At 41.4% G+C, this 27,201-nt stretch overlaps 1 protein-coding gene across 1 annotated transcript; it reads left to right on the forward strand.

Moving 5' to 3' along the window:
* The first annotated feature begins 13,163 nt into the window (after positions 1-13,163).
* On the forward strand, positions 13,164-25,748 carry LOC110535485 (ATP-binding cassette sub-family D member 3). The gene is made up of 20 exons (XM_021620509.2): positions 13,164-13,396; positions 14,966-15,002; positions 15,099-15,200; positions 15,917-16,005; positions 16,922-16,991; positions 17,582-17,679; positions 17,869-17,992; positions 18,222-18,278; positions 18,363-18,505; positions 18,658-18,727; positions 19,099-19,168; positions 19,378-19,567; positions 19,799-19,963; positions 20,130-20,193; positions 20,515-20,592; positions 20,787-20,852; positions 21,008-21,217; positions 21,369-21,473; positions 21,717-21,773; positions 24,118-25,748. Exons 1-20 carry the CDS (start codon positions 13,287-13,289, stop codon positions 24,193-24,195), a joined length of 1,983 nt encoding a protein of 660 aa, XP_021476184.2. The 5' UTR covers positions 13,164-13,286; the 3' UTR covers positions 24,196-25,748.
* Positions 25,749-27,201: the final 1,453 nt, after the last annotated feature.

Below are 27,201 nucleotides of genomic sequence, written 5' to 3' on the forward strand. Positions count from 1 at the left end.
GTATCGTCTCACTCAAACTGAACAATAGGCTTGGAGGGAGATAGATGCATTGTTTAATTTCCCCCAATAAAAACGAACATGTGTAGCCTATACACTGTAATAGGCCTGTATGGTTATGTGCATTGTTCCGTTAAATGCTGCAGGGCTACAGTAAAATGGTTGTATCAGTTGGCTACATTTAATGTCCATTCATATCAGCTAAAATAAGAATGGAAGAAGACTAGGCTACAATATGTATAAGAGTATGGTCTTGGCCTTGTCAGTATTTCTACCTACTCAGTGGCTGGGAATGCCACCTTGTGAGCAGAAGAAACAGTTAAAAGATTGGTAGAGTTTTTTTTGACCCAATCAATTCTATAGCCCTTTAATCCACCCAGTGGTAGAAGTGTGCTAACGCACTGCACTCATATCGTCCGAATAACGAGATTCATACGATATTCGAATTTGGATCCACTCTATTCCTATCCCCTGATGTTGGTGCCAAACTCAGACTGCACATTTTTTTGCTGTTTGTTTATGTTGTCAGCATTTTGAAACATGACATTCCTACTTTTAGACATCTTCCACATTTAAAGGTATATACAAGATCACACACGTGGGTAATATGTTAATACTGTTTATAACAGTTTAAAGTTAGTTTACTGTACATATCGCTGACTGGATAATATATTTTTATTTTACCTTTATTTTACCAGGGAGTCATACTGAGACCAATGTCTCTTTTACAGGCGAATTACATAAATTACAGAAAATACACAAATCAAAACATAATTTCAAAATGCAAGCAGAAAGAGAAACACGGTCATAACATAAACACATTCATCAGTAATAAGGTCCTCAGTCAGCTTTCTGAATGGCCCTAGAGACGACAGAACATTTTGAAGATTGTTCCACAAATGAGGTGCAAGAAAACGTAAAGCTGATTTGCCTAAACCAGTAGAGACCAAAGACATTTCCAGAGTTAGCCATCCCTGAGACCGGGCGTGGTAACTCGTATGTCTACAGTTTAGTAATGATGTTAGGTACAGTGAGACTTTTTGTAAAATGGCTTTAGAAATGAAAACATAGCAATGTATCCAACCTACAGGTCATTAAAGAGGGCCAACCAACTGTCTGGTAGAGAATGCATTTATGAGTACTAAATTGTCCCCCGTAATAAAGTGCAGTGCGCTATGATAAACTGTATCTATCGGCTTTAATGAAGTGGCATCTGTGTTCCTTTAGATGATGTCGTCATAGTCTAGGACCGATAGGAATGTTGACTGAATAATTTGCTTTCTACTATTTAGCGAGAGGCAGGACCAGGTTCTACAGAATAAACTTGTTCTTTGGAATATCCTCATGTCGTATAACTATCCATGGGACTTAGAATAGGCTACACAATAGGGCCGAGCTGGATATTCTGATCTGTTTCTAAGCCAATGTCAGTTATTTGAACTATCCCCTCTACCCCACAGACCTATGCTCTCACTCGTCAGCAATGACACACTGCTCTCATTTGTTCCCTCCCCACTACCAAAGATGATCTATTATATTATCAAGTGACTGCTCTAACAATGGAAATACATGTCCTCAAAGATGTAAGGCAGGCGAGAGGAGGCAACACCAGGATGGATCATTTTAGCCAATAAAAGGGTAGATACGCAGGTGAACAACCAGTGGTGGAGAAAGTACACAATTGTCATACATGAGTAAAGTAAAGATGCCTTAATAGAAAATTACTTGGGTAAAAGTGAAAGTCACCCAGTAAAATACTACTTGAGTAAATGTAAAAAAATATATTTGGTTTTAAATATACTTAAGTATCAAAAATAAATGTAATTGTTAAAATATACTTAAGACTAAAATGAAAAGTAAAAGTATCATTCATTTCAAAATCCTTAATAAGCACACTAAACGACAACATTTTCTTGTTTTTTTTATTTAGCTACACTCAGACATAATTTACAAAAGAAGCCTGTGTGTTTAGTAAGTCCATCAGATCAGAGGCAGTCTCCATACTAAAATCCCTCATCTTCATGGACAGATTTTGGACGGAAGTAAACCCTCTCGCTTCGCCTCTTCTGGGATCGACAGTATAGCCACTACCCATCATGCTAATCGATGCTCACGAGGGAGAATGGCGGAAGCAGATACTGAGTTTGAATCGGTTAAAATGCAGTCAAGTAAGCCTACTGCTTGCTCACGGCACAACTACTTGACAGTTCAAATCAAATCAAATCAAATTTTATTTGTCACATACACATGGTTAGCAGATGTTAATGCGAGTGTAGCGAAATGCTTGTGCTTCTAGTTCCGACAATGCAGTAATAACAAGTAATCTAACTAACAATTCCAAAACTACTGTCTTGTACACAGTGTAAGGGGATAAAGAATATGTACATAAGGATATATGAATGAGTGATGGTACAGAGCAGCATAGGCAAGATACAGTAGATGGTATCGGGTACAGTATGTACAAATGAGATGAGTATGTAAACAAAGTGGCATAGTATAGTATAAAGTGGCTAGTGATACATGTATTACATAAGGATACCGTCGATGATATAGAGTACAGTATATACGTATGCATATGAGATGAATAATGTAGGGTAAGTAACATTTATATAAGGTAGCATTGTTTAAAGTGGCTAGTGATATATTTACATCATTTCCCATCAATTCCCATTATTAAAGTGGCTGGAGTTGAGTCAGTGTCAGTGTGTTGGCAGCAGCCACTCAGTGTTAGTGGTGGCTGTTTAACAGTCTGATGGCCTTGAGATAGAAGCTGTTTTTCAGTCTCTCGGTCCCAGCTTTGATGCACCTGTACTGACCTCGCCTTCTGGATGATAGCGGGGTGAACAGGCAGTGGCTCGGGTGGTTGATGTCCTTGATGATCTTTATGGCCTTCCTGTGACATCGGGTGGTGTAGGTGTCCTGGAGGGCAGGTAGTTTGCCCCCGGTGATGCATTGTGCAGACCTCACTACCCTCTGGAGAGCCTTACGGTTGAGGGCGGTGCAGTTGCCATACCAGGCGGTGATACAGCCCGCCAGGATGCTCTCGATTGTGCATCTGTAGAAGTTTGTGAGTGCTTTTGGTGACAAGCCGAATTTCTTCAGCCTCCTGAGGTTGAAGAGGCGCTGCTGCGCCTTCTTCACGATGCTGTCTGTGTGAGTGGACCAATTCAGTTTGTCTGTGATGTGTATGCCGAGGAACTTAAAACTTGCTACCCTCTCCACTACTGTTCCATCGATGTGGATAGGGGGGTGTTCCCTCTGCTGTTTCCTGAAGTCCACAATCATCTCCTTAGTTTTGTTGACGTTGAGTGTGAGGTTGTTTTCCTGACACCACACTCCGAGGGCCCTCACCTCCTCCCTGTAGGCCGTCTCATCGTTGTTGGTAATCAAGCCTACCACTGTTGTGTCGTCCGCAAACTTGATGATTGAGTTGGAGGCGTGCGTGGCCACGCAGTCGTGGGTGAACAGGGAGTACAGGAGAGGGCTCAGAACGCAACCTTGTGGGGCCCCAGTGTTGAGGATCAGCGGGGAGGAGATGTTGTTGCCTACCCTCACCACCTGGGGGCGGCCCGTCAGGAAGTCCAGTACCCAGTTGCACAGGGCGGGGTCGAGACCCAGGGTCTCGAGCTTGATGACGAGCTTGGAGGGTACTATGGTGTTGAATGCCGAGCTGTAGTCGATGAACAGCATTCTCACATAGGTATTCCTCTTGTCCAGATGGGTTAGGGCAGTGTGCAGTGTGGTTGAGATTGCATCGTCTGTGGACCTATTTGGGCGGTAAGCAAATTGGAGTGGGTCTAGGGTGTCAGGTAGGGTGGAGGTGATATGGTCCTTGACTAGTCTCTCAAAGCACTTCATGATGACGGATGTGAGTGCTACGGGGCGGTAGTCATTTAGCTCAGTTACCTTAGCTTTCTTGGGAACAGGAACAATGGTGGCCCTCTTGAAGCATGTGGGAACAGCAGACTGGTATAGGGATTGATTGAATATGTCCGTAAACACACCGGCCAGCTGGTCTGCGCATGCTCTGAGGGCGCGGCTGGGGATGCCATCTGGGCCTGCAGCCTTGCGAGGGTTAACACGTTTAAAGTAGTAGGAGTGCAGTTCGGGGATATGAAGATTTACCTTGGAGATCCGTTTGATGTTACCAACATGGTGAAGAAAGTGTTGGGTACTGTGGAATCTGGGAGGGTGACCAGAGGTGTAATTTCTTTATGGCAGAACAAAAGGAAAACACGTTGCGCCTCACCAGAATCAAGGGCACCAATCAAGGACGTGATTTCTGGAGTCTCTGTGGAAGATGCCTTAATAGAAAATGACTTGGGTAAAAGTGAAAGTCACCCAGTAAAATACTACTTGGGTAAATGTTTAAAAAAAATCTCTGTGGTAGTCGGGGTTGAGAAGATGAAAATTCCTGGAGTAGTTGGGGCTCGACGATTGACGCGTATGTTCAATGGAAAGAAGATAGTGAGAACGTGTTACTGTTTTTTGAAGGGTGAAAGAGGCTGTTCAGTGTGCCTGTCTCTTATGCCAAGCCAGCGAGAAAAGTTAAAGAATATTCTAGTGCTTCTGTTGCCATGGAGACACCACATTCCAGTGCCGTGGGTGCCGTGGGTGCCATTCGCAAGGTGCAGGACCCAGGTACCCTTGAAGAAAGTAGATTTTAGGGCATTTATTGCTATGGTGAGGAACTGCACTGCAGGAGTGGATAAGTGGATAAGAACTCAAGAAAGATCAATATCATTGTATCTGCAGCTGAACGCTTCTTGAGAATGAAGGATGTAATGGGTGAGGAGCTGCATGGTGGACTGACTGCAGCAGCATCCTCTCAGGTCACTGGATCTGAGTAGAGCTCTGAGTGGATTTTATTTTATAAAAAAAAATATATATATATATTATTTATTGAATATTCGAAACATACAATAATATACTTGTAGTGAAGCCGCTCAATAACTACATCATACCAGTCGTCCAACAGATTCCCATTCAGAGCGACACACAGAAGCACCCAGGGTCAATGCCCAACTCAAGGGCATGTTGACCGATCTACCACCAGGCCAAAAAAGGTGAACCCGAACCCTCCAAGCTCCCCCCACGGTTCCCCAATAGCTGTCCCTCAACCATTCGAGACCCCTCCCACAGTCCCCCCCAGGAAGAAAATAAAATCAAAAATACAATTAATTCCATTCCCCACCCCCAAGAACCCCCCAATGCACCAACAACCAAGAGAATGGACTAAAAGAAAAAAGGAAAAGACAGAAGAAAACAGCAAACAACAATGCAAAAAAACATTTGTTTAAATTAATATAAAACAAAGGACATCAAGGACAATTAAAATCATAACAGCAATCCCAACTGTATATGTTTGTGTGCGTGTCTGGCACTATTACATGTATGTGTGTGTTCTTGTATGTGTTTATTTGAATGAGAGTGTGTGTATATGCATGTGTACAAACACCTGCACGGCATCAGCCTCAGGCAAACCGGCATTCGTTGTAAAAACACTGCCACTCGGTGTCATTCAAATGTACTTTTTATTATGTGTTTTTTAAACTATTTTTTTATATATTTTTTTACTTTTATCTTTGACCATCATTCTATCTCTCACACAACAACTCCACTCCCACTTGTCTCCAATTCCACATAACAACCCTCAGCTTCCCTCAGCCCATCCCATCTATCTCTGCTTGCCATCCACTTTGGGTTTCTACGCAACACATAACTTTCAACTATGCTGTGATGTTTAACATACAATTTCAACCTATCTAATAGAATAGAATCCCCAGATTGTGAGTTGAAGATAAATACTTTTACTAAGAGTATTAGTATATTAGTAATTGACTGACCCGGTATCTCCAGATCTCCTAACAGTACTATTTCTAGGGTCAATTTTAGATCAATGCTATGCATTTTCAGCCATTCCTGAACCTGAGACCAGAAACAGGCTACCTGAGGGCAATACCAAAACAAATGGTCTATTGATTCTGTATCCTCACAACAAAATCTGCAGAGCTTCGATGATTTTATGCCCCAAATATTCAACATTTTGTTGGTGGCAAGAATTCTACATAATAAGTTTAGCTGAAAAGCACGAAGTCTTTAATCTTGTGTTGTTTTATATATCAACTAACACACCCTGTACCATGGAATCGGTACATCAGAAATCTCTTCACAACTATTTTGCAATCTGTATGGCACAGTTGTCAATATCCTGGTCCTCAAATGAAACTGGTATACTTTCCAATTTAAACTATTTTTATTCCTCTGCCAGTTTCGATCCTTTATATTGGGCAGGCAGACCAGTTCCTTGCCTCCTCCTGCTGCCACCCGCCTCCAACATTTTTGGGACAATGCAGTAATCAATTGGTTGTACTCTTGGATTGAGCAGACATTTCCGTACAATTGTGATGACTCCATGAAGAACATAACTCTACCCTTCTAATTTACAATATAATTTAAGAACAAAATACCCTTTTCAAACTTCTTTCCCATAAATACTGGTATTTTATCAACCAGCACATTTGATTTCAGCCATAATATTTGTTGTAATATTTATTCTATCTTTTCAGGGGGATGAAATTGAAATTGTAGCCAGCTCTGAAATGCTTGTTTGAAAAAGTGTAAAGTGCTCTGAGTGTATTTTGATGATTTTTGTTTTTGTTTTGTGTTTTGTTTTCGGATTTTTGAGCAGATTCAAAGTTTTAGTTTATTGCCCCTCTTTTTTATTTCCCGCATCCAGTAGTGGGCAGCAATGCACCGTTTCCAGTGACGTCCGCCCTAAAACCAGTTTTGCCAACATAGGGACGTCGTCGCTAGATTTCTAAGGTTTTCAGAGCCCTCCAGGAACTTTTATTGGTAAAAGAGTATACAGTGTTACTGTAAGTCTGCCACAGCGACTTTGGGTTGATTTTGCGACTTCCCTGTTTGTGTGTATGTGGCCGCCTGGCTGAGTTCTGCTGGACTGCTCCCTCTCTGTGCCTCCGCCTCCACCTGCTGCTGCTTGAGTGCACCTGTCACTTGCGACCCTTCCCCCACCTCTCTTCACTCTCTACTCTCTCCCCCGCCTCTCTCCCCTACCTCTCTCTTCTCTCCACTCTCCATTCTTTCCCCAGCTCTCTCTTCTCTCCACTCTCTGTATGTGGCTTCTATGATAGTGACCTGTGTTTGCATCTGATCGGGGGTAAATTCATTCCGCTAATTCTGTTGAGAAATGTTTCTTAAACAGAAGCAAACAGACGAAATGGTGATAAACACCTGAATTTGTCCAATCTCTGACTTGCAACTGTTGGACTGATGATTACACCCTAGATCAGCCAGATGCAGCCTTTATTTCTCAAATTACTTTGTAAACTTTCATTCATAGGCTAGGTTGTAGCAACCTCATGATGGGTATAGGGAAAAATGTTGTATCATGTAGTAGCCTAAACCTATCGATGTTACATTGAGCTCGGTGAATGGAATTTGAATGACAGTCATCCAATATGCTGTAATAGAAAAAAGGCCATGCTCATAAAAAAAATCATTGTCCTCCCTCATCTTAACCGCCACTGGCATATACCTGTCATTAAAAATATGAACGCATGTAGACCGCTGATTGGCCAGCTCATCCTCCTCAGGACGATGACATCATCCTCTATGAGGAAATAGCAAGCATTCTTTTACATTTTTTTTCTCCAATGTATGCACTGACCTCAAATACGAGTATGGGATGAGTCAACAACATTATTTGGGTATGAGTTAACAAAATATTAACTTTTAAAAGTGAGTTTTCCCTGTACAATTACTATATAACAGCAAACCTTTCCATCTGCCCAATGGCAAAATGTGTAGAATTGCAGGAAATGAGCTTTAAAACAGCAGAATGTCCTTGTTTTGCCATGAAAACATACATTAAATTAGTTGCAAAATGAATAGGAAATATAGTCAAGACGTTGACAAGGTTATAAATAATGATTTTGAATTGAAATAATAATTGTGTCCTTCAAACTTTGCTTTCGTCTAAGAATCCTCCATTTGCAGCAATTACAGCCTTGCAGACCTTTGGCGTTCTAGTTGTCAATTTGTTGAGGTATTCTGAAGAGATTTCACTCTATGCTTCCTGAAGCACCTCCCACAAGTTGGATTGGCTTGATGGGCACTTCTTACAGTCAAGCTGCTCCCACAACAGCTCAATAGGGCCATTACATTATAGACAGAATACCAGCTGACTGCTTCTTCCCTAAATAGTTCTTGCATAGTTTGAAGCTGTACTTTGGGTCATAATCCTGTTGTAGGAGGAAATTGGCTCCATTTCAGCTCCGTCCACAGGGTTTGTATGGTATGGCATTGCGAAATGGAGGGATAGCCTTTCCTTCTTCAAGATCCATTTTACCCTGTACAAATCTCACACTTTACCAACACCAAAGCACCACCAGATGGCCTCCACCATGCTTGACAGATGGCATCAAGCACTCTTCCAGCATATTTTAATTTTTTCTGTCTCACAAATGTTCTTTGTGATCCGAACACAAACTTAGATTTGTCTGTTCATTACACTTTTTTCCAATCTTCCTCTGTCCAGTGTCTGTGTTCTTTTTCCATTCTTAATCTTTTCTTTTTATTGGCCAGTCTGAGATATGGCTTTTTCTAAGCAAATCTGCCTAGAAGGCCAGCATCCCGGACTCGACTCTTCAGTGTTGACATTTAGACATTGAGTCTTTTGTGGGTACTATTTAATGAAGCTGCCAGTTGATGACTTGTGAGGCGTCTGTTTCTCAAATTAGACACTCTAACTTATTTGTCCTCTTGCTCAGTTGTGCACCGGGGCCTCCCACTCCTCTTTCTATTCTGGTTAGAGACAGTTTGCGCTGTTCTGTGAAGGGAGTAGAACACAGCGTTGTACGAGATCTTCCGTTTCTTGGCAATTTCTCGCATGGAATAGCCTTCATTTCTCAGAACAAGAATAGGCTGATGAGTTTCAGAAGAAAGTTCTTTGTTTCTGGCCATTTTGAGCCTGTAACTGAACCCACAAATGCTGAAGCTCCAGATACTCAACTAGTCTAATTGCTTCTTTAATCAGGACAACAGTTTTCAGCTGTGCTAACATAATTGCAAAAGGGTTTTCTAATGATCAATTAGCTTTAAATGATAAACTTGGATTAGCTAACACAATGTGCCATTGGAACACAGGAGTGATGCTTGCTGATAATGGGCCTCTGTATGCATATGTAGATATTCCATTAAAAATCGTCAATAGTCATTTACATTAGTAATGTCTACACTGTATTTCTGATCAATTTGATGTTATTTTAAAGGACAAAAATAAAAAAAATTATGCACTTGGGCAAATATACGTATTACATCATGACCTCATCTAGCAAATTCTATTGACAAACGGAGTAACCTAATGTAGCAGGCATGAAAGAAACATTTGAAACTAGACCCTCTACATCAGTGGTTACCAACCGGACGATCGCCATTCCTAGTCCATCACCAAACATTTCTGTAAAAAAAACAACAATAAAGCCTTGCGTTCCTATTTTTTGTACTTGTTTCGCGTTGTTGGTGGTAGGGGCACTTGATTCAGCAGCCCTAGTGCTGTTGGTGGTAGGGGCACTTGATTCAGCAGCCCTAGTGCTGTTGGTGGTAGGGGCACTTGATTCAGCAGCCCTAGTGCTGTTGGTGGTAGGGGCACTTGATTCAGCAGCCCTAGTGCTGTTGGTGGTAGGGGCACTTGATTCAGCAGCCCTAGTGCTGTTGGTGGTAGGTGCACTTGATTCAGCAGCCCTAGCGCTGTTGGTGGTAGGGGCACTTGATTCAGCAGGCCTAGTGCTGTTGGTGGTAGGGGCACTTGATTCAGCAGCCCTAGTGCTGTTGGTGGTAGGGGCACTTGATTCAGCAGGCCTAGTACTGTTGGTGGTAGGGGCACTTGATTCAGCAGCCCTAGTGCTGTTGGTGGTAGGGGCACTTGATTCAGCAGCCCTAGTGCTGTTGGTGGTAGGGGCACTTGATTCAGCAGCCCTAGTGCTGTTGGTGGTAGGGGCACTTGATTCAGCAGCCCTAGTGCTGTTGGTGGTAGGGGCACTTGATTCAGCAGCCCTAGTGTTGTTGGTGGTAGGGGCACATGATTCAGCAGCCCTAGTGCTGTTGGTGGTAGGGGCACTTGATTCAGCAGCCCTAGTGCTGTTGGTGGTAGGGGCACTTGATTCAGCAGCCCTAGTGCTGTTGGTGGTATGGGGCATTTGATTCAGCAGCCCTAGTGTTGTTGGTGGTAGGGGCACTTGATTCAGCAACCCTAGTGCTGTTGGTGGTAGGGGCACTTGATTCAGCAGCCCTAGTGCTGTTGGTGGTAGGTGCACTTGATTCAGCAGCCCTAGTGCTGTTGGTGGTAGGTGCACTTGATTCAGCAGCCCTAGTGCTGTTGGTGGTAGGGGCACTTGATTCAGCAGCCCTAGTGTTGTTGGTGGTAGGTGCACTTGATTCAGCAGCCCTAGTGCTGTTGGTGGTAGGGGCACTTGATTCAGCAGCCCTAGTGCTGTTGGTGGTAGAGGCACTTGATTCAGCAGCCCTAGTGCTGTTGGTGGTAGGTGCACTTGATTCAGCAACCCTGGTGCTGTTGGTGGTAGGGGCACTTGATTCAGCAGCCCTAGTGCTGTTGGTGGTAGGGGCACTTGATTCAGCAGCCCTAGTGCTGTTGGTGGTAGGCGCACTTGATTCAGCAGCCCTAGTGCTGTTGGTGGTAGGCGCACTTGATTCAGCAGCCCTAGTGCTGTTGGTGGTAGGTGCACTTGATTCAGCAGCCCTAGTGCTGTTGGTGGTAGGTGCACTTGATTCAGCAGCCCTAGTGCTGTTGGTGGTAGGCGCACTTGATTCAGCAGCCCTAGTGCTGTTGGTGGTAGGCGCACTTGATTCAGCAGCCCTAGCGCCAGGAAGGCAAAGTGTTCCCATTTTGAACAATTTCATGTGTCTGAATGTAGAATCAAGTGCACTTATGGGCCTGCCGCTAGCCAATCAGATAGCTCAGATCACCGTGTCTGCTTGGTTTCCTCGAGCCACAGACTGTAAAAAGAAGCCTCACCTCAAACACACAACAAAGTTGATACTGTGAGATTTAAAAACGTTCATACAATGACCTGAGAGAGACTCAACGAAGACAGCAAAGAGCTGCTATTTTGATGAGTAAGTTCACGTTGAAATTGTTATTCATTACTGTCAACACTTTGTTCAACACTTTTATAAGCCATAAAATGCACATTCTCCCTACTTCCACTCATGCTACAACCAGCACTGCAGCTACAATGAATATGTAAATATGCAAAGTGTTGCGTTGTTATTATTAGTGGCTTGTGTCTTTTTTATATCTAGGAATATTTCAATCTCTCTGGTCATAGGAGTAACAACATGAATTGGTGCATGAGGCAGAAATAATGCAGTCCAACTTGAGTTTCACCATCAGCTGGAAGACTGTGTCGAAGACAGTACAGTATGAAGATGGGCAAAAACTGCAAGTGCTGGTTAAGTGTTTTTTTTTTGGGGGGGGGGGGGTTTGAAGTGAGGAAGAGGATTATTTAAGAGACAGTTTGAAGAGGTAGGGTTTCAGATGTTTTTGGAAGATGGGCAGGGACTCTGCTGTCCTAGCTTCAGGAGGAAGCTGATTCCACCATTGGGGTGCCAGGACAGAGAAGAGCTTGGACTGGGCTGAGCAGGAGCTGCCCTCCCAAGACACCTGAGGTTGCAGAACTGAGTGCTTCTCTAACCCCAAACCCCGGCCTAGTCTTCCCGGAAGTCTTGCGATGTTGCTCCTCTGGGTTTAGAAACTCTGTTACTGTGTCCCCTATTCTCAGCGGAGGGAGGGAGGGAGAGTGGAGAGATGGTGAGTCGGGTGAGGCACGGTGCTCCCTCCATCAATCTGGTAAAAAAAAGCCATCAGTCCAGTAATTCTTTTAAATAAAAGATATCCCACTCACTCAGCTGTTCCTCACAAGTAAATACAAATTATTACCAGTGTGATCAGATAACTACATTTTTTAATTATAATTTTGAAATGGTCTGAAAAGAACAACATGTATTGAGCCTATAGCCACCTGCACAAACCTCATTGCTGCAGAACTGCTTTTAAGTGGTTAATGTTGCATAGGCTTGCGTTTTTTTAAGTCATATTTAAAAAACAATCTGAGCTGTAGATCTCGGCTTGCATTTCGACTCAGAAATGGTTGGTGACCACTGCCCTACATACTGGTCTTGTCAAGAAGAAAAAAATCTGTCAGGGGAGGTTCTCTTCTGCACTGTTCAACCAATCCAGTTAATGTGGAGGAGGAGTTAAGATGGAGTGTTACCACAGAGTTTCTAAACCCAGAGGCGCAACATCGTGAGACTTCCGTCAACGCTTGTGAAACCGACCAAACAGACTAGGCGGGGGGTTTGGAATTTGAGAAGTCAATGAGAGAAGTGAAAATGCCTTCCTTAGTTGTTCATTTTCTCGAAATCTAAAGGCATAACCTAGATTCTAGCATATGTCTTAAAGCTGCAATATGTAACTTTTTGGGTGGACTGACAAAATTCACATAGAAATGTGAGTTACAGATCTGTGATTCTCATTGAAAGCCAGTCTAAGAAGCAATATATCTGTTCTATGTGTGCTATTTCTATGCTTCCCGTTTTTAAGTTTTGTCTTTGCATCTTTTGCTCTCGGTTTTATACACCTGCTTCAAACAGCTGAAAATACAATCTTTTTGGTTATGGAAATCATGTTTCACAGCGGTTTAGATGGTACAATGATTATCTACACTATGCTTGTTTGTTTTGTCACATAAACTGAAAATAGGCAAACTATTAGAATGTTAGAAACCAAGAAATAGCGGAGAGATTCCTGCATAGTGCAACTCTAAGTAGTTGAACATGTTATTACTATATAACCTAGTGAAAGTGACAAACTGACACGTTTTCATTTTTGTCAAAAACAGATTTATAGCGAACGAGTGCCTTTGATATGAAGGCCTGCACATGCTCAGTTTGGCTCGAGATGAGTTTTAGACCCGTTTTTATGTGTTTCTACTTGAGACTATAAGTGTGATCTGGGATTTCTATTAGAGAAGCAGTTGCAGCCTATCTTCGTACTGTACTGTCTTTGGTGTCACCTTGTTAATATTCAAAAGCGGAATTCACTTCACAGGCTCTCTTTCTATTTCCCCTGCAACCGGAACATCCGGTTGTTGGGGACTTGGCAGAGAGGCTACAAATGGAGCAGCCTACAGCTACTTTCCTTGAAATATAGTTGCCAACTCTGCGGCTCAGCTGGTACTCTAGAAAACATGGCAGCCGTCAGTAAATATTTTACAGCTAAAAACTCCTCGATAGCTGGGGGAGTCTTACTCGCTTTATGCATCCTGAAGCAAAGAAGAAGAGGAGGCAAGTCAAGCGGGTATGTTGCTGAACAAATTATAATCTTGGTTGTACTTTAATTGTGCATTGCTAGAGTGCCCATGCCACCGGTTCTTGACTGAGGTAAAATGAGTTTTGTATTGGATATTCAGTGGATATTCTTTTTTTCTCTATATTGAACTAATTATGCCATGACTATGAAAATGTTATATTCTGAATCAGGGGTGGATGGAGAACAATCCACTCAACCTTTTGTTGTTATAAAAAAAATCAGATTCCAGATTTCAATCTTCAATAGATCTTACACAGAGCGTGTCATGATTATGAAAATGGTTATGTTCTGAATCAGGGGAGAATGGACAAAAATCCAGTTCATTTGTATTTATTATAATTTTTTTCCACTTTCAATCTTCAATAGTTCTTACAAAAACGTGCCATGACTATGAAAATGACATATTCCAAATGAAAGAGAAAAATACCTGTTTTTTGTAGTAGTTGAAATGTAATTATGATTTTTTTTGGTGGATTATTAATATTTTTAGGGGGGCTTTTCAATGTTCAAAAGCTTATTTTAAGGTGGACCTAATCACTGCATGTGGTGTTGCAGCCAGAGTGAATGGCTGATCCCACCCCAACAACCTGCCTCTTTAAGAGAAAGAGACAATCCCAAAAGCAGTTAGTTATTTTCGAAAAAATATCAACATTTCAAACCAAAAATTATGTGGATTGTTCTCCATCCTCCCCTTTTCAGAATATATATAATTTTTATAGTCATGGCACACTTTGTGTAAGACCTATTGAAGTCCGAATATCCAATATAAAACTAATTTTACCTTGGTGTTTTCTCTTATCACAGAACTTGTGGCCAGCAATCCAAGTTAGACAGAATTCTTGAATGTCCAATTTGACAGATCTGAAAGTCAGTGATGTATTGCAGTTATATAATATTGCGGTTATCCATAAGAGACAAGGGTTGATGCAAATGACGTGGCAGGGTAGCCTAGTGTTTAGAGCGTTGGACTAGTAACCAAAAGGTTGCAAGTTCATATCCCAGAGCTGACAAGGTGCAAATCTGTTGTTCTTCCCCTGAACAAGGCAGTTAACCCACTGTTCCTAGACCATCATTGAAAATAAGAATTTTTTCTTAAATGACTTGCCTAGTTAAATAAAGGTAAAAGTGCCCCTACCACCAAATTATGTGTTATTATATCTCTGATGTAAGTCTCCGTTCTCATTTGCAAACAGTATATATATAGGTCTTCATAGCCTGGGTCAGCAGGATAATTGGGGCAAATGTTGCTATATTTGGCTACAAAGTAACAAAGACAACACTGTCAGTTTTCCCGCAAGATACAATGACGCTTATTAGCAGCATGCTGCCTGTCAGTAGTATATTGAAAGTTCATTGGACAGTTACAAATTGCTAATTCATTTCAGGTTAAATGCTGTGTCAAGACTCCTTGTGACCTTAGTTTAGCCTACACAACATACACTTGGTTTATTATGGTCATGATGAAACTAATGTTACCTTGGTACTGTGTTGCTATCCTGATGTCCCACATGTCTGTTGGAACATTGTATCTGACTATGTGCCCTATGTCTTTTACAGTACAAAAGGGGGCTCAGAACTGGTGTTGAGCAATGAAGTAAGTATGTAAGTGCATCAACAAATGTATCAAATATCCAACTACATGTCATTGTCACATTTGTCCCCAACAACTGCTTTGGCTCTATTTGTGCAGGACAAAGCAGCTAAGAAAGACCGGGCGGCGGTGGACTATGTCTTCTTCCTCAGAATCAGCAAGATCCTCCGGATCATGGTGCCTCGATGGTTCTGCAAAGAGGTGAGCCTAGTGGTTGGGTTGTTTTGTTACAGAAAATACGGTCAACAATTGCACATATTGAGCAAAAAAACAAGATCTTAGTATTTCCCAATGGCTTATTATAGGGCCATTATTATGTAATCTGAATAATAATATTAAGTGGATGTCTTTGTAAATGTATGTTCTGTTGCGTCACATCATGATAAGCATTGAACCTTGAAGTAATCAATATCTGTGGGAACAGGCGATACCCTTGCCTTGTAAAGATGGATATGTGTTCCTTCATTGCATCACTTTTACCCCACAACTTATCTCTTTCTCTATGCGTGCGTGTCTCAAAATGTTCTACAATATTGTCTAAACTTGTGTGTTCTACAAAACCATGGAGCTTAGACATTGACCTTACATACTGATCAGGTTTGTTTGATAAGCCAAGGTTGCGATGACATCTGTTGGGTGTATCAGAGTTGATCCTCTATTGAACTCAATTAACTCTAATAAGACGGAAATACTGGTCATGCTGTTAGTTAAGGACAGGCTCATTCTACATTTGAACTGCCATGTTTTACTCATTTAAAAAAAAAAATAGTTTGCACACATTACTTACAATTACAACATGAGATTGACTTGTTTATGAACATTGTATTGTTTAATCTGAGGGATTTGCTCATCTGGTGTTGTCTGTTCCCCACCTGTCCTGCACCACTTCTCCGTTCCCTCCATTGTTATCAACCCAGACTGGATACCTTCTCTTCATCGCTGCTATGCTGGTGACCCGGACATACTGTGACGTATGGATGATCCAGAACGGAACCATGATTGAAAGGTTAGAACCATAGAGCTATAATAGTGTTCTAATACCAGTTCTACAGTTAGAACACTGACTTTCCATGTGACTTGTTAGGCTGCTTCACTATGACTGTTAACCAGATCATGATAGCCAATGAGTTTGGTGGTGGAAGTGTTGAAAGGGTTAAAATATTATGGTCTGGTTCCCCATACACAGGTTCAGCTTAGTACTGGAATAAGACGCATGTTCAATGGAGATAATAATTGTAGTGCTCTTTACTCCAAGACTAGGCTTCGTCTGGGTCTGGGAAACCAGCCCCATATCAAACAGTATTTATTTTCCTGCTCAGGAATTGATTGCTGTCTTTCAATCTCCCACAGTGGTGTCATTAGCAGAGATCGCAATCTGTTATTCCTACGTTGCTGTCATACCTTGGGTAACTCTCCACCACGTGATGGTTTTCATATAACCCAAACCTATAAAACCGATAACCAGTTTTTTTTTTGTTAAGCTTTTCAGGCCATAACATTTGTAAACTCAACATGACTAATTGCCATTGGCTGTTCCAACGCCAGTGTATCTATTTGTATAACAAACCATCCTTAATGTCAGAGCTCTGCTTCCATACAATCTCACGGCCAATGCAGCAAAACACTAGCTGGGCCTTATTTGAATGATCCTAAATCATCTTTCTAAATTAGTTTGGTTGTTACTTTTTCTCCGCTCTCCATGACTTCTAGCTCTGTCACCGGATATGTACTCTATGTGCTTGAGCTAATGCCACTTTTCCTTGCCAATTACTATGACCGTCATGGCAGAGGAGTTGGGTAAAGCACAAGCAGATCTGAAGGAGGCCAGAGGCTAATCACTGGCACTAATGTTGAAATGAATCAATCGGACAATAGCTATCTGTCCCATGTTTGCTCATTCTTGTGCATGTTGTGGTTTGCAGTGCAATTATCGTTCGCAACAACGCCGATTTCAAGAACTACTTGTTCAAGTGTTGCAAAGCTATGCCAATTGTAAGTGTGTTTTTGGTATTTCATCGCATCCAAAATGTACATGAGTCTAGATGTTAATTGATATACTTGAGTCTGATTTTAAATCTCATATTGCAGTAGTAAGTTGATTGTATAACGAATAGTTTACAAATACCAGACTTCTGAATGTGCTACAGTAGTCCCACAGTACTTCTTTAGTGTTATAATTGTTCTTTTGGTGTAAATTCTCAGAGGTCTGATATCAACATGGCAATATACACTGAATATAAATGATTAACCTCTCTCTACTGTAATTCATCACTTACCAATACTAATGTATTAATAACCATATATTTAATTCATACGTTGGCTGAAATACTGGATAATATGTTGTTCGTGTACATACACATAAGCTATACTTTCTGTTCAAATGTACTGTTTCTTATTCGCTAGACACTTGGTATTTAATTTGCTCTGCGTGTTTTGTATTAAACAGTCCCTCTGCCCATTTAACGAACAAATCCAGATTTCATCACATGCATACTGTGCTTGGAGAACAGACACTGTAATAGGTTGTATTTTGATTAAGCTCTGATAGTAATAAAGAGTGTTTTGTGACTGTCCATTTCCAGTTTGCCTTGGTGAATAACCTCTTGAAGCTGGGTCTGAACGAGCTGAAGCTGAAGTTCAGAGAGAGGCTGACTAAACATCTCTACGACGAGTACCTCAAGTAAGCATTGTCTACTGCCTCATCTCAGAACCTTGATGTCTGGCTTTTTCGCATACATTCCAATAGGGACTACAGATAAATAGTTATCTAACTAAATATGGTGCAATGGTATGTTGTACATGGTCCCTAACAAATAAAAAAATAACAGCCCATCTACAAATGAATTCACTCAACATGTGCCATCCCCAGAGGATACACGTACTACAAAATGGGCAACCTGGATAACCGCATTGCCAACGCTGACCAGCTGCTGACTCAAGACGTAGAGAAGTTTTGTAACAGTGTGGTTGACCTCTACTCCAATCTCAGCAAGGTACAGTAGAGTTGACCTAAACCACTGTTTAGGTCAACTCTAGTTGACCTACTACTGTTTACCTTTGTGTTTGTGTGTGGTTCCAAGGTGTCTGGTGCGAATTTGTATAGTATTTGCAGAACATCTTAGTCAATCATTAACTTCATGTGTAAATCATAATATTGCTGAAAACAAGCCATCAAGAAAGCTACGTTGTGTAAAATGTACACTTTCTGCATCTCTCCTTTAGCCTCTCTTGGACATTGGACTGTACATCTTCAAGCTGACGTCTTCCATCGGAGCCCAGGTGAATATATATACTCCGATTCCAGAGGCATCCAATAGATTCCATTCAGGTTTTAACAGGATGTAATGTCATTGTTTCCCTCAGGGCCCATCGAGTATGATGGCCTACCTGCTGATCTCAGGCCTGTTCCTGACCAGACTGCGGAAGCCCATCGGTAAGATGACTGTCATTGAGCAGCGCTACGAGGGAGAGTACCGATATGTCAACTCACGACTCATCACCAACAGGTAAAGACCTGGATCTACACTGACTTTGTCATGGATTGGCAATACAGTGTTTTCTGACTAAAGTAAAACCTGTTAAATAAATCCTCAGTCAAGGAGCGAGTTCTTTAAAAAAGAGAACTAACTTATGTTAAACATGTACTGTTTTGCCACAGTGAGGAGATTGCCTTCTACAATGGCAATATGAGAGAGAAACAGACAATTCATTCAACATTTAAGAAATTGGTAAGTACCATTAGTCCTTTGTCAGTAAGAGGGATATTAAAGATTTCTTCGTTCACTTCCATCTCAACGGGCAAACTGCTGATTGTGGTTGGAACTGTCTCTACAGTGTCTAATGTTGTGTTACCTTTACTGCTGATTGTGGTTGGAAAGGTCTCGACAGTGTCTAATATTGTTGTGATACCTTTACCGCTGATTGTGGTTGGAACGGTCTCTACAGTGTCTAATAATGTTGTGATACCTTTACTGCTGATTGTGGTTGGAACTGTCTCTACAGTGTCTAATATTGTTGTGATACCTTTACTGCTGATTGTGGTTGGAACGGTCTCTACAGTGTCTAATATTGTGATACCTTTTGTCTTCTATCTTCTCAGGTCGACCATTTGCATAAGTTCATCTTCTTCCGCTTCTCTATGGGCTTTTTAGACAGCATGGTCGCCAAGTGTAAGATCTGATGTTTTAAACCTACAGCTTATGATCATGTCCTCTGTTACATAGCCAGAGATACATGGCTGTCAGTCAACTTGCCATTGTCCAGACATCAAGTTATTATTATTATTGCTTTGCTAGGCGTCAACATAACATTGTTCAATACAGAATTGGTTTCCCACCAGAGCTATGAGTCACTTCTTGGGTCTCTTCCCCCCCTGCAGACATGGCCACCGTGGTGGGCTACCTGGTGGTGAGTCGGCCCTTCCTCAACCTGTCCGACCCCCGCCACATGAACAGCACCCAAGCTGAGCTGATGGAAGACTATTACCAGAGTGGCAGGATGCTGCTGAGTCTGGCCCAGGCTCTGGGAAGGATCGTACTGGCTGGCAGAGATATGACCAGGCTTTCCGGGTGAGACTTCACTCTTCCCAAAACACTGTGATCCCATCGCCTATTCCATTGAATCGATTTGAATTGATGACATTTAATTCGAAGGCTTCTCCAGCCAGAGACCACATAACGGACATCGCTCCCGTCTTTCCATGCCTTCACTCTACTCTTCCATCACGGCTCTTCATGCTTTCACTCCCAAGTGCTGTGTAGGTGGTCTTCTGCTATAGGCCTGTCTCTCCTTCCCAACAGGTTCACCATGCGTATCACTGAGCTCAGGAAGGTCCTGAAAGAACTGAACTCTGGGAAATACGAGCGTACCATGGTCTCCCATCAGAACAAAGAATCATTAGGTGTAGAAAGAGTCACACTGGTCCCGGGCAGCGGACAGATCATCAACGTAGACCACATCATCAAGTATGTGTGACAATCCCAAGTGCATTGCTGTACATAATATTGACTGCATAAAATCACTTTAATATTTTACTTTTACCTCACTGAAGTTGTCCAAAGCCAAGGTGTTTTCTGAGGTTTGAGCATGAATCATCACTAAGAACCGTGTCTGACTGTGTTGGTGTTGCAGGTTTGAACACACACCACTAGCAACACCCAATGGAGATGTACTGATCAAGGACCTGACCTTTGAAGTGGGCATCTCTTTCTTTCCTTTGTATATTTTATTTAACCTTTTTATTTTTGCATGGTTAGTCTCACTGAGAACTCACAGGTCTCTTGCAAAATAGATGTTATGAGATGGCAAAGCTACCATGACTTTGGAGTCCCTCGCCAATAAATGTGTGCCACTCGTCTAGTCATTCAGTTGGACCTAAGTACACTCAAACAACTTAGACTTTAATGGGTGATGTTGAAGTGGTGTTGACATTCAAAGTTTGGAGGGCCACGCTGGATGTTACAATGAGGTTATATGCCCTCCCCGACACTCTCGCTTTCACTCTCTCTTTCTTCAGGTGCGGTCTGGTACCAACGTGTTAGTGTGTGGGCCCAATGGCTGTGGCAAGAGCTCACTCTTCAGAGTACTGGGAGAGGTGAAGAATTGTCTGTTTTTATGATCTTGTTCTATTTATTCATACTGACATGACTGTCTATGTAAGATAAGATGTGGCAATGGAAGATCTGGTAATAATGGAAGTACTGCAACTAAGTCAAACATTTTGGTTCAAGTGTCTTAAGAGCACAGTAGGCCATGGAGGTAACATTAGGTGTGTTGTTGACTCTATAGCTCTGGCCTCTGTTCGGAGGGCAGCTGACCAAGCCTGAGCGAGGGAAGCTCTTCTATGTTCCTCAGGTAACTAAATGGACATTTTGAGTCTCTTATATTACCAATGCTATATTCTATTCCATGTTTTGGTAAATTGGCAGCCATATTGGCTCTACTGGAAGGCTGTTCCATCTTATTGTAGAGACCGTACATGGCCCCTGACCTCTTCCATCTTAATGTAGAGACCCTACATGCCCATTGGCACGTTGAGGGATCAGGTGATCTACCCTGACACCTATGAGGAGCAAAAGAGGAAAGGCATCTCTGACCAGGTGCTGAAGGAGTACCTGGGCAACGTCCAGTTAGGTCACATCCTGGACAGAGAGGGGACTTGGGACACCGTGCAGGACTGGATGGATGTCCTCAGTGGAGGAGAGAAGCAGAGGATGGCGGTAAGACGTTTTCTTTTTTTGATTCTTTCTTCAGTTTTTAATCGAAGCTTTCTCAAGCTTACATCACATTCTAATTCAGTTTATTACAGAATTGGGTATCATAAGGTGATTGACTTTGTTTTGTATGTGTGATGTTTGTCTCTGTCTGTAGATGGCAAGGTTGTTCTACCACAAACCTCAGTTTGCCATCTTGGATGAGTGCACCAGTGCTGTGAGTGTAGATGTGGAGGACTTCATCTACAGTCACTGCAGAACGGTACGAATAGCCCCAACCCCCTTCAGCCTTTAATCTGGACTCTAAGCATGTACTGTGATAGGTCTGAGTGTTTACTTCCAACTTTATACAACTTCAGTTTAATAAATAACAGCACACCTTACATACACGTTATGTCTGCAGCATAGTTCATATAGTTCCTCATGTAATTATTTGGTCTGACAAGTGTTTGTGTCACATCTTTTTGGCTCTTATCTTATGACTGGTTTGTTACTTTATCCATAGGTTGGCATCAGTCTGTTCACTGTCTCTCACAGAAAATCTTTGTGGAAACACCATGAGGTAAGATGACATCCTTTCTGGAAACACCGTTACGTGGGTCTTTATGGCTTCTGATGCGTCAGTGTACAGTATGTTGTTTTGCTGTGATACATCTGGGAGTTTTTAGCGGGAAACTCCTTCAGGCAGTTTTCTAAGATGTAGCTTTTGTTTCATTTGTGTCATGTCAGTCAAAAAGTTTTGGTAAAGTTCCCCTGGTACTGTTTTTTTAATGGTGAGTTTAAGAACATATAGAATGATAAATAGATTTGAAACTTGTATCTCATTATGGTGAAATAAGTATAGCCAATTATAATTGTAAGCAGATAATAAGAAAAAAATATCAGTATTTACCTGGCTAAAAGCGAAGGAATATAATATCTATTGTTTACAGGAAACTAATTCAATTTGATCAAATTTTATATAAGACATTGTAATAATAGTTGTGTGTATACATATATACTAGATAATTTGTAGCTTCATCCTTTTTACAAATGTAGATGAAATTGTGTGAAAAAAGGACTGGAGGGACAAAATATATTTCTCCCATGGGCAATCAATTTCAAAAGGGCTGATGATATTCATTAACAGTCATTTTGATCCAAATGTGCAAATTGTCCAAACAGATCCTCCAGGTAGATGAATGATTTAAAATGTTTTGAACCATGATGGGAGGTCATAATACGGTTTTATATACCTTGTGAACTTAAGGAAATCACCAATGTCATGGATATATTGGAATTAGTGGATATATGGAGGCTTAAATAGCCTGACCTAGTGAGACATACACGATGGAGGCTCAATCAAGCTAGTCGTCCTGACTACTTATGTCATTCTCTCTGGCACCAACATTAACAAAGTGTTGATAGGGGACAGAATGCAGTCACACCATCAAATAACTGGCATTATTATTATTCTTTCCATGTGGATGACGATATTGGAAATTTTATCAAAGCCTATTGGATGATAACTTGTTTTTACCTAGGACAGAATCATTTATAACTGACTTTTTCCAACGTAACATAGGTACAGCAGATCCCCTTATTGTACGGGACACTTTTAAATGTTCCTTTAGAGGCCATGCAATTCACTACTCATCTCTTAAACAAAATCAATGTAGGTCAAGGAGTCCACACAAACAAAGGAAATGGAAGGACTAACAGTACAGATAGATAGAAATAAAAACTGTACCACAGAGGCTCAGAATAAGTTAGAGGAAAAAACAAAAAGAAATGGAGGAATTTAAGAAAGATCCAGTGTAATATAATATAAAAAATAAAGCAAACTGGATGGAATATGGGGAAAAATGCACAAAGAATTCCCTGAAACTTGTTACAAATGACTGAGTCAACCATTATTCATTAAAAAAAACATTTTGAAAGAGGAAGTAAAGTACTTTAAGCACATGTTTTCATTTGTCTCCTCCACCCCCACTAACCATTGTATGGCCTTGTATTAAAGACCAAAATTGGTTAAAGAAAATTGTGATAAATATAAAAGTATACCAGTTTAATTTAAGGACCAGAAAGTTGGCACCTGTGCTATATAGATTGCAAGGAAGTTGGGAAGTGATTTTCAATGTACCGATTCCATAGCACAATTGTTTTTATTTCAATTATTATACAAAATTCTTGCAAACAAGAGAATGTTGTATGTATATAGATATATATGGGGGCTCTGCAGAAAGCTGCAAGGAGACATAGTCATTAGATCATTTGTTTTGGTACTGTCCATATGTAGCTTGTTTCTGGTCGCAGGTCCAGGAATGGCTGAAGAATTGCAACATTTACCTGGAGCTAACTCTGCAGATAGCACTATTATGGGATTTTGAAAAGTCATAGTCAATCAATCACTAATATAATAATAATTTTACCAAAAATGTTCATCTGTAATTTAAAATCTATAGAAACTATAAGAATAGAAAGGTTCAGAACTTTTGTGAAACAGCACGGTTCAAAAATATATGGCAACTAGGAATCCAGTATGAACGGTGTTCAGAGATAGATGGGAGGGGTTGAGCGGAGCTCAAGGGTGGGACTAATGACAACAAGATAACAAAGGTAAATATACTGTGTCTGTAAAATGTATATAGGTTCACAACTTTTGTGGAACAGCACAGTTAAAAAATATATGGCAACTAGAAATCAAACTGGATGGACATCAGAAATGGATGGGAGAGGTTGAGGGTAGAGGAAGGACAGGACTTTAATTACATTGATGCAATCTATCTGCACTATCAAAGCTGATCTACCCTACATTATTTTTTGTAAATGGTGTGCACTGGTGTGGCTGCCTGGTTATGGAACCACACTTTGAAAACATTTTGCTGCCAGAAATACCCTTTGAATTTTTTTGTAACTTCCTCCAGTACTACCTTCACATGGACGGAAGAGGGAACTACGACTTCAAACCTATCACTGAGGAGACCATAGAGTTCGGCTCCTAGAAGAGCGTCAACGACACACACACCATCCTCCGGCCTGAAGAAAGGCGCCCACTAATTCTGCACTTAAAACAAACCTAGACTACTGTTTTTAATCAATTGTAACCTCTTTTGTTGTTTTCTTTTGACAAGATGTATTTAAATGATCAGATATGTTAGTCTGGTTAAGTAAACATTTGTCAACGGTGATTGTATGTGTTTGTTAAACGCTCTACAACAACGCTTTCTTAGTGTCCAACAAGCTTTTTCTGCCCTTAACCTTGTTCTGAACACCTCCAAAACAAAGGTCATGTGGTTTAGTAAGAAGAATGCCCCTCTCCCCACCAGTGTGATTTCTACCTCTGAGGGTTTAGAGCTTGAGGTAGTCACCTCATAGAAGTACTTGGTAGTATGGCTAGACGGTACACTGTCCTTCTCTCAGCATATATCAAAGCTGCAGGCTAAAGTTAAATCTAGACTTGCTTTTTCCTCTATTGTAAATGCTCCTCTTTCACCCCAGCTGCCAAACTAATCCTGATTCAGATGACCATGCTAGACTATGGAGACGTCATTTATAGATCGGCAGGTAAGGGTGCTCTCGAGCGGTTAGATGTTCTTTACCATTTGGCCATCAGATTTGCCACCAATGCACCTTATAGGACACATCACTGCACTCTATACTCCTCTGTAAACTGGTCATCTCTGTATACCTGTCGCAAGACCCACTGGTTGATGCTTGTTTATAAAACCCTCTTAGGCCTCACTCCCCCTATCTGAGATATCTCCTGCAGCCCTCATCCTCAACATACAACACCTGTTCTGCCAGTCACATTCTAAAGGTCCCCAAAGCACACACATCCCTGGGTCGCTCCTCTTTTCAGTTTGCTGCAGCTAGCGACTGGAACGAGCTGCAAAAAACACTCAAATTTGACCATTTTTATCTCTCTTCATTCAAAGAGTCAATCATGGATACTTACAGATGTGGCTGCTTTGCGTGACATATTGTTGTCTCTACCTTCTTGCCCTTTGTGTTGTTGTCTGTGCCCAATAGGGGCGGCAGGTAGCCTGGTGGTTAGAGTGTTGGGCCAGTAACTGAAAGGTTGCTGGATCGAATCCCTGAGGTGCCAAGATAAAAAAAAATCCTGCTTCTGGGCATGGCAGTGAATCCCCTGTTCCCCAATCATCAAAAACATGGATGTTGATCAAGGCAGCCCCCCGCACCTCTCTGATTCTGAGCGGTTGGCTTAAATGTGGAAGACCCATTTCAGTTGAAGGCATTAAGTTGTACAACTGACTAGGTATCCCCCTTTCCCAATAATGTTTGCACCATGTTTTGTGCTGTTGCTATGTTGTGTTGCTACAATGCTGTTTCCATGTGATGCTGCCACGCTATGTTGTCTTAGGTCTCTCTTTATGTAGTGTTGTGGTGTCTTTCTTGTTGTGATGTGTGTTTTGTCCTATTTTATTTTTAATCCCATCCCCCGTCACCGCAGGAGGCCTTTTGGTAGGCCGTCATTGTAAATAAGAATTTGCTCTTAACTGACTTGCCTAGTTAAATAAATAATTATATAAAAATATGACTTGTAATTTATGGACCAAGTTGGCCTAGATGAATTATGATTGCATTATACACCTGCAAACTGAATCATGTTTCATAATTATTCATATGAGTTAGCTCATACAGATAACTGCCTAGGTGATGGGCTTAGTGATCCTGTAGGCAAGTAACTGAGGGAACGCAACAGTATAATCAATATCTTGTCTTTTGCTAAGAGCACTTTCCACCAAGGTATATGTACAGTTGAAGTCGGAAGTTTACATACACCTTAGCCAAATACAGTTGAAGTCGGAAGTTTACATACGCTTAGGTTGGAGTCATTAAAACTCATTTTTCAACCACTCCCATCCAGACCCATTTGCGACCAAGCTTTAACTTCCTGACTGATGACTTGAGATGTTGCTTCAATATATCCACATCATTTTCCTTCCTCATGATACCATCTATTTTGTGAAGTGCACCAGTCCCTCCTGCAGCAAAGCACCCCCACAACATGATGCTGCCAATCCCGTGGTTCGCGGTTGGGATGGTGTTCTTCGGCTTGCAAGGCTCCCCTTTTTTCCTCCAAACATAATGATGGTCATTATGGCCGAACCTTTCTATTTTTGTTTCATCAGACTGGAGGACATTTCTCCAAAAAGTACGATCTTTGTCCTCATGTGCAGTTGCAAACCGTAGTCTGGCTATTTTATTGCGGTTTTGGAGCAGTGGCTTCTTCCTTGCTGAGCGGCCTTTCAGGTTATGTCGATATAGAACTTGTTTTACTGTGGATATAGATACTTTTGTACCTGTTTCCTCCAGCATCTTCACACGGTCCTTTGCTGTTCTGGGATTGATTTGCAGTTTTTGCACCAAAGTACGTTAATCTCTAGGAGACAGAATGCGTCTCCTTCCTGAGCGGTATGACGGCTGCGTGGTCCCATGGTGTTTATACTTGTGTACTATTGTTTGTACAGATGAACATGATACCTTAAGGTGTTTGGAAATTGCTCCCAAAGATGAACCAGACTTGTGGAGGTCTACAATTTTTTTTCTGAGGTCTCGGCTGATTTCTTTTCATTTTCCCATGATGTCAAGTAAAAGAGGCACTGAGTTTGAAGGTAGGCCTTGAAATACATCCACAGGTACACCTCAAATTGACTCAAATGATGTCAATTAGCTTATCAGAAGCTTCTAAAGCCATGATATCATTTTCTGGAATTTTCCAAGCAGTTTAAAGGCACAGTCAACTTAGTGTATGTAAACTTCCGACCCACTGGAATTGTGATACAGTGAATTATAAGTGAAATAATCTGTCAGGAAACAATTGTTGGAAAAAGTACTTGTGTCATGCACAAAGTAGATGTCCTAACCGACTTGCCAAAACTATAGTTTGTTAACAAGAAATTTGTGTAGTGGTTGAAAAATGAGTTTTAATGACTCCAACCTAAGTGTATGTAAACTTCCGACTTCAACTGTATAACATTCAGATG

This window comes from Oncorhynchus mykiss, chromosome 11 (genome assembly GCF_013265735.2).
Source record: "Oncorhynchus mykiss isolate Arlee chromosome 11, USDA_OmykA_1.1, whole genome shotgun sequence".
In the NCBI taxonomy this organism is placed as follows: Eukaryota; Metazoa; Chordata; class Actinopteri; order Salmoniformes; family Salmonidae; genus Oncorhynchus; species Oncorhynchus mykiss.

What these genes read in the sequence shown, in the direction of transcription:
- LOC110535485 (XM_021620509.2), top strand. Translation starts at nt 13,287, where the DNA reads ATGGCAGCCGTCAGTAAATATTTTACAGCTAAAAACTCCTCGATAGCT. An exon ending in GTTGCAAAGCTATGCCAATT is followed by an intron (nt 16,992 to 17,581) that starts GTAAGTGTGTTT and finishes GTCCATTTCCAG; the next exon opens with TTTGCCTTGGTGAATAACCT. An exon ending in TCTTCAGAGTACTGGGAGAG is followed by an intron (nt 20,593 to 20,786) that starts GTGAAGAATTGT and finishes TTGACTCTATAG; the next exon opens with CTCTGGCCTCTGTTCGGAGG.